An 8,483-nucleotide genomic window follows, 5' to 3' on the forward strand; every position below is an offset into this window, starting at 1 on the left:
ACCTAAGCCCACCTCCCTTAACGACTCTAATGACATACTCCAGAAGGTCACCAACCCTTACATCACACCTAACAACCGCTATGGACACCAGAACGGTGCCAGCTATGCTTGGCAGTTTGAATCCAGGAAGTCACAGATCCTCAAATGCATGGAGTGCGGCAGCTCTCATGACACACTGCAAGAGCTAACCGCTCACATGATGGTGACAGGACACTTTATTAAAGTCACCAACTCTGCTATAAAGAAAGGTAAACCCATTATAGAATCGTCCACCCCAACCCCTGCACCCACTTCAACAGCTGAAGAAAAGTTCCAGTCTGTTCCCCTGGCTGCCACGACGTTCTCCCCTCCACCTGCCCCTGTGCCTCCTCCAACCAGCATGTCCCCCACTGCCATGGTTGTGGAGATAAAAAAGGAGGAGAAGGAGGAGGAATGCACTAAAGAGTCCATCATGAACAATGGTAACAATCTCAACAAGGAGAAGAAGGCAGGAGGTGAGGACGAGGCTGAAGAAAAGTTTGATATTTCTTCAAAATACTCTTATCTGACAGAGGAGGATCTAGACGACAGTCCAAAAGGGGGTCTTGACATCCTCAAGTCCTTGGAGAACACAGTGACCTCAGCCATCAACAAAGCCCAGAATGGTGCTCCAAGCTGGGGTGGATATCCCAGTATCCATGCTGCCTACCAGCTCCCAAACATAATGAAGCTCTCACTAGGCAATTCTGGGAAGAGCTCTCCCCTTAAATACATGTTCCCTGGAGGGGAGATTCTCTCCCCTACTGGCAAATCCCAGCCCCTGATCTCCCCTCCAAGCCGCCAGAATTCCCCGCTGCCCAAAAACAACTTTCATGCTATGGAGGAACTGGTCAAGAAAGTCACAGAGAAAGTGGCCAAAGTAGAGGAGAAAATGAGAGAGCCCAGTAGTGTTGTGAGGGGATCTCCTCTGAGATGTACCACGCCCTCACCCTGCAACAGTGAGGCAGGAGACTCAGCCAGAGGAGAGTCACCCAAAGAAAGTAGAGCAGGAGGCTGTAAAACTCCAGAGAGTACAAGTGGAGGGGAAAAAGCAGTAGGCGATGGAGGTGGAGCCAATCACAAAGATTCAAATGGAGACATTTCCATAAAGGAGTCTGTGGAGAATGGGTTGGAGTCCACTGCTGTGACATCCCCCATGCCTGCCTCCCTGTGTGGCAGTACAGCTATCATCACAGACCATCCACCTCCTGAACAGCCATTCGTCAACCCTCTCAGCGCACTGCAGTCAGTAATGAACGTCCACCTGGGGAAGGCCGCTAAGCCTGCCCTGCCTTCCCTTGACCCCATGAGCATGCTGTTCAAGATGAGCAACAGTCTGGCAGAGAAAGCTGCTGTGGCTGCCTCGACCCCACCAGCACACACCAAAAAGCCCGGCAATGACCGCTTGGACCGCTACTTCTATCAGCAGCATGTAAACAACGACCAACCCATAGATCTCACCAAAGGCAAAAATGCTGACAAAAACGGTGGTGGTGGTTCTTTGGGTTCAACGGCTCTTTCTTCCAACACCACCACCCCGTCCTCAATTTCTCCGTCCTCCACTGTCACTATGACCAAAGCCTCAGCTGCAGTAGCTTCATTTATGTCCACTTCCCCTTTGAGAGAAAACGCATTGTCAGACATCTCTGACATGTTGAGGAACCTGACAGAAAGTCAGGCTGTCTCCAAGGCCTCGACGCCCACCAGCCTGTCCGAGCGCTCCGACATTGAAGGGGTCACACAGGAGGAGACAGAAGATATTTCACCAGCCCAAAAACGTAAAGGCCGGCAGTCCAACTGGAACCCTCAACACCTCCTCATCCTACAAGCCCAGTTTGCCTCCAGTCTGAGACAAACAAGCGATGGCAAGTACATGATGTCGGACCTGAGCCCACAGGAGAGAATGCACATCTCTCGTTTTACTGGCCTCTCAATGACTACAATATCCCACTGGTTGGCTAATGTCAAGTACCAGCTGAGGAGAACCGGTGGCACCAAGTTCTTGAAAAACTTGGATTCGGGTCACCCGGTGTTCTTCTGCAGCGACTGCGCCTCTCAGATTCGCTCACCATCCACCTACGTCAGCCACTTGGAATCCCACTTGGGTTTCCGTCTTCGAGACCTGGCCAAGCTGTCCGGGGAGCAGCTTCTCAGCCAGATCTCGCAGCAACATCATCAACGGCATACCAAAGGACTATCTGAAAAACTGCTCTCTAATCTTCACCTGTCAAGCCACCCTTTACCCTCCTCTCTACCCACATCCCTACCCTCTTCCTTACCCATCTCCCTGCCCTCATCTTTAACCACCTCTCTGCCCTCAACTGAATCCCCATCACCCTCCCCCGACGATGATGACGGTGGGGCTGTGTACCAGTGCAAGCTCTGTAACCGGACTTTTGCGAGCAAGCATGCGGTCAAGCTTCACCTGAGCAAGACTCATGGGAAGTCCCCCGAGGACCACCTCATGTATGTGTGTGAGCTGGAGAAACAGTAGCACTAACTGGGGACAACGCTGCGTTCTTTTGTACTGGCTCACTCTTTCTTGCTCTGTCTCTCTTAAGCCTTTCATGGACATTTCTTTCAAAGAAAAGAAAGGATTATTAACGTGATGGAACTGCACAAAGATGCCATACAACTACTGTTTTGAGTTTTGGCACATGATTTTAAATTTTGTGTTGTAGCAGTTTGTTTTTTTCTTTTCTTTTTTTCTTTTGTCGCTGTGTGAGGTAGACTCACTTTGGCCCAGGACACTCGATTTTAGTGATCTCCTTTGACAGGAATAAAGTGACTTTTTTCAAAATGTGCAGATGGGGGCTGTTGTCATTGAGAAGATACAGTATATGAAGGTTTAAAAAAAGAGATTCTAAAATGAAGTGGTGTGTATTTTGAAACTTGTGTAAATGGAATTAAGTTCCTTTATATTTTGACATCACTGGGATGTGATAAGCTGCATGCATAAATGAAACAGTTTAGTTAAACATTTTATAACTAAATCTGGTGCACTTTCCATGATTTCTTTTTGTTTTGTTTTGTTTTGTTTTTCACTCTCCTGCTCGCTCTTTTTTTTTCTTTCGTTTTTTTGGGCTGGAGTCAGCATTTAATATTTAACCCTCTGAGTACGTCAAAGCACTTCTACACCTAAGATCCAAACATTAATGACTCAAGATTTGAGATTGTGAATTATTGAAGCTATTGTGAGCATTAGACGGACAATGCGTGCATTGTGTCTGCAACGCCTGCTTCCCAGACATACAGTATGTTGAGTCTAATCCTAGACATGAAAGCATTTTTAAAAGGATACTCTCTATTCTCTGCAAGGTTTTCATCTTGGGCTTAATATTTGTTGGAGACATGTTCACAGGACTTGACATAAGCATTGTAGCGATGTGGTAAGAAAGAAAATAAAAAAAAAATCTGAAGTCTTTTACTTTGGTCGATCAGGGACCTATATTAATTCAGGTCTGTGTAAAATATGTATATAAAAACATATTAACTAATTCCTGTCTAAATTATGCATAATTTCTATATTTTTTAATTTAAAAGGATTATGACGATCTGCTGGTGCACAGTATATGAAGACATAAATTAAATTGTTTTGCACAATAGTTTTATAAATGTGTTATTTAATCAAAGGATACGAAAAAAAAAGATAGGTAGCAAAAGGATGACAACAGGTGAATCTTTTTATTCCCAACTCGTGCTCAAAGGGTTAAAGACTCTTTTTACCAGACACTACTCTACATGTGCCGCTGTATGAACACTTAAAAGATATTAAAGGTTGTACAAAAAGATGTTACTTTATAAAGATATTTCACATGTAAACTGTTATTTATAAGCACTCTTGGTTGTTTCATATTGTTGAATGCCTTTTCGATTGGTCCTATTTTTTGTTTTGTCTAATTACTCTGCCATGATTCCACACTGCAGCTTTATCTTTTTGGGATATGAAAGGTAACCATGGTTACACTAACCTCTTGAGTGACAAGTTCTGCTACATTTTTGGCAGTTAATTTGCTGAAGTAACTGACAGCTGCCAGGGTAGAGAAATAAAAAAAAAAATCCTTATGTGTAAAATATCGGCATGTAAACAGCACAGATACTGTAATGCATTCTGTGCCGTTAGTCTTTTTCATTTCGTTCTTTCGTTTTCTGTTGTTGTTGTTCTTGACAATGAACCCCCATTATATGACTTCATATAACCTTGTTTTCTACTGCAGCATTAAAAAAAGGAAACTGTTTTTTGCAATAATGTGTGTATGCATCGTGTGTGTCATGGCTATCAATTATGTGTGTGCTGTGCAGTCCCTAATGAGCACATTAGACTGGGAGTGTGTCAACGTCTGTCTGTGACGAGCTGCATACTAGTTTACAGTGAGTGGCAGCAGCAAGGCCGTGTGGGAGACAAACACACACACACACACACACACACACACACACACACACACACACACACCCAGACATGCAAACAGACACCATCATTGTTGGGCTTTCCCACTAGCCTCTACTGTTGTCCTGGTGGCTTAGACTTCGGCATATACTGCATATATATAACAGACGGCAACAAAAGGCCTCAAAAACAGTAAACAAATCAAATGACAAAAAGTTGTTTCATCATTATAAGGGGGCAGTGGAGCAATCAAACAGCCAAAAAGCAACTGAGCTCCATAGTCGCTGTCTTTCTCTTTCCACACGGGATACGGAAGTATAAAGACACACACACACAAAGTTTCCCTTCCATATCTCCAGCTCTATAATTACCTCCAACGTCCATTTTTTGACAAATCTGCGTGAGGTAAGACACCTGGCAGACATATTTGTTTAGGCTTCATGGGAGATGACAACAATGCTGACAAGATGAGCGGGTTCTTTCAAGTGTTTATTTATTCATAATTTTCCCTGTCCGGAGCAGTGATTAAATAGGAATTGTATCACTATCAATTTGATAATATGTGATGCACAACAGTAAAATAAAGATTAAGGAGATGGAACAAAGAGTTAATTTGTACAGGGGAAGAGATCTACCGGCGGTGTCCAGGGACTTTCTAACATTTTGAGGACATCCCCGGACATCTGCAGGGGAAAAATGTTTTGATAAACAAGTTCAAAAGTTCAGTTATGATAGTATAGATATTATGATGCTTTTTAAATGCCATTTGTTCAACAAAATGTCTTAATCATTGAAAAAATGTAATGCATACCTGAAAAACTGCTGTACATTGACTCAGCTGCTTTACTTTTACAATTTTAAGTTACTTGAACTTGATTATTTCCATTTACTGCTATATAAAACATCTACTCCTCTTCATCTCGGTGAAAATATTATACTTTTGTACCTTTTTTTTATTTTACAGCTTTAGTTACTTTTCAGATTCAGTTTATTAAAACAAAATATAATCAAAAAATCATAGTGTATTATTAAGATTACTGGCAGTATATACAGCAATTTAAATGAGCTCCACCATTACCAGCTGCAACATTACAGTGATGAACAAATGAATGCATCAATAATTATAATGCAGTTTTATATATTATTCTGGAATGGGTCATTCTGCATAATGAGTACTTTTAGTTCTGGTACATTTTGTACTTTTACTTGAATATGATTCATAATGCAGGTACAGCAACAGGAGAAAATGCTCCCTCAGCCTCCTCTTAACTCACCTGTGACTTATTCTTATATCCATAACTCTTGAAGGAAAATTTGCTAGCTACCACCAGATGCATCTATTCATAAACGTGAAGCAGAGGAGCCATCCAAAGATCTACATGTGAATCAGTATATGTTAGTACAGATAAGGGGATGAGAACACAGAGGTAGGTATTGGCTGGAGAAATAAATGTTGAAGAATAAGCACCATACATCAACAACATACGCACAAATCTTTTCAGACAAACACACAAGTGCATTACATAAACATACACAGAGCACACATAATATATCAAAGTGAGACAGCTCCGTGTGTTCGTGAACTACATCACTTTCCCTGTTCTGTTCTGCCATTTAATATACCATGCTGAAAAAAAAACACATGCATGGGCAAGTACACAAACACAGCAACAATGAATTGTACTCACTAGGACACTAAATTCGTATTTTTTTCTTCACACAATTCTGCACACAGATGCACAAAAGGCCAAACACACACACACACACACACACACACACACACCTCTCAGCAGCCAGGTAGAAGGACTTCATCCGCAGTGACAAGGTGCCACTGTGTGTGAAAATGTCAGCCTTCAACAGCGCAGCCTGAAGTCTGGCACCGTATTTAAGGCTCTCATTAGCCTCAAAGAAAATATGCGTGAAATTGAAGTGTAAGAAAGCCCTTTTCTCTCTCTCTCTGCCTTCACATCCGGCAAGCAGAGGCAAGGGCTTATTAAGGTTCAAAACTAGCATGCAGGAGACAATGGGTAGCACCACTGAGATCTGCACACACAGACCACACAGGGAAACACACTCACATTCATGCACTTGCTATGTATCTCAATGCAATCATAACATGCATGCCGTTAGTAACAGGCAGTGAAATAAAAATGATGAGTAAATGTTGCCCTACAGACACCAAACAACCTGAGGCCAGTTTTAAAAAATGTTTTTTTTAAATCAGCCTTACAATTTCAGTTAATTTCACTTAAACACAACTATCGTGCACAATTTTTCTAGATCATGATGACTTAAACCAGAACATCTCAAAAAGGGGAAATCTGGTTAAAGGTCTCAGTCCTAGCTGATTTGACAACAATGTGATTACTGGTGGTAACAGCAAGTGAGCATTAATAATACATATTCCAGAGTATAATTCAAAATGACCACTGGGGACAGAAGGAGAGCAAATCTGCTAACAGCTCATACATCATGCCACATTGTGCTAATAAGACTAAATAAAGACAATTTTCTTCATCTTCTGCAACCACTAGATGGGGTTTTCTGTTTAATAAACGGTTCAAAGCACACTGAATTGCCATTCCTTTAGCCTTTTTCTTTAAACCAAGAGGGCCATCTAGAAGGGTAAAAGAAAACAACTCATGATTCATGAAGCATCATTTGGACATCACTTCTTTGTGGTCCATAGGTCGGTCCACCACTGTTATCCAGATTGAAATCAACAACTTAACATCTCAAAACTTTCCGTCATATGGACATTTTGTACACATACCCAAGGATCTTACTGTAGAATGCTCATTAGCAAATAACAGCATGCTAACCTGAAATGGTTTAAATCAGACCTGGCCATTGGACGGCCCGTGGGCCACATCCGGCCCGTTGGCTGTCCTTGTCCGGCCCTTGTGAGGTTACCCAGAAATTAGAAATCAATACAACCGCAGTGCTTTTATTTTGAAGGCGATTTACGTATATCTGAGTTACCTCGGTACCTTGTCAAAAACACGAACTGCTTTTTGCATAAAGTTAATAAATTACTGGTTTACTGCATAACATACATGCTCTATATTGTTTTTGTGGTTTGAATGTATGTTTAGTAGTATTCCTGGCTGAATGACAGTCGACTCTTCAACTGATAGTTCACAAGATTTATTTAAAATTGTTTCTCCGTGAAAATAAAAATAAATTCCTTGGTCACCTTGTGAATCCACCGTAAGAGCTACGAGGTGCGAAAACAATAACAAACATTAGCATTAGCACTTACCCACATACCCAAAGTTCCTACTGTAGAATGCTTATTAGCAAATAACAGCATGCTAACCTGAAATGGTTTAAATGGTAAACTCTAAAACTGCTGAACAACATTGCTTTAGCATTGTTAGCAAGCATATTTAGCTTTCTTAGGTTAGCATTTAGCACAAGCACTGCCTGGATGTACTGAAATGACTGTTTCACTATTTGAAGAAATGAAAAGAAAACACAAATAACCAATAGCTTGCATATCTTTCTCCTTGATGTCAGAAAAATGCATAGCAATTAAACATGGCTGGTCTATTCTGTGTACTGTGTACATTTTACACAGTACACAGAATAGACGAGGTAGGCTCTCTGTGATGTAAAAGGGCTGCATTGCCTGAAGCCGGCTATGCCAGTGAACATTAACATCTTAATAGTGGTTTTGGAGATGGTGCTATGTGCCAACATACCACACCCTCATTGTAGCCCACACAATGCAACCGTCACAATCCCCCAGGAACATAGAGAGAGCCTCCACAACAGTAAGCTGCTCGCATGCATTTGAGGAAGGTGTGCTGCAGATCCAGATAGCTTTATCTAAAACAGGGGGCTGGTGGGAGGGTGGGAATACAAGCTCAGTGGATCTACTCCTCACAATGGAATCACACGGCATAACACAAATAAAGCCAGGGTACAAGCAAGCACACTCCTTACACAAAGACACACAGGGAGAGCGCCCTGTCCATCTCACTTTCTCTTGATTTCTTTTTCTGTTCCCCTTTCTTCTCTCTCCTGTTCTTGCTTTCACTTGCACACACAGTCACACAGCCACATTGCGACCCAT

The 8,483-nt window shown here is 42.1% G+C and overlaps 1 protein-coding gene across 1 annotated transcript in view; it reads left to right on the forward strand.

Annotated features, from left to right (window-relative positions):
- The window catches only part of tshz3b (teashirt zinc finger homeobox 3b), a 42,480-nt gene extending 38,224 nt beyond the window's left edge, over positions 1–4,256 (forward strand). The window contains exon 3 of the mRNA XM_059351639.1: positions 1–4,256. This exon is cut by the window's left edge and continues 1,138 nt beyond it. Coding sequence (XP_059207622.1) covers positions 1–2,512 — 2,512 coding nt within the window. The 3' untranslated portion in view covers positions 2,513–4,256.
- Positions 4,257–8,483: the final 4,227 nt, after the last annotated feature.

The sequence above is a fragment of the Centropristis striata genome, chromosome 2 (assembly GCF_030273125.1).
Source record: "Centropristis striata isolate RG_2023a ecotype Rhode Island chromosome 2, C.striata_1.0, whole genome shotgun sequence".
In the NCBI taxonomy this organism is placed as follows: Eukaryota; Metazoa; Chordata; class Actinopteri; order Perciformes; family Serranidae; genus Centropristis; species Centropristis striata.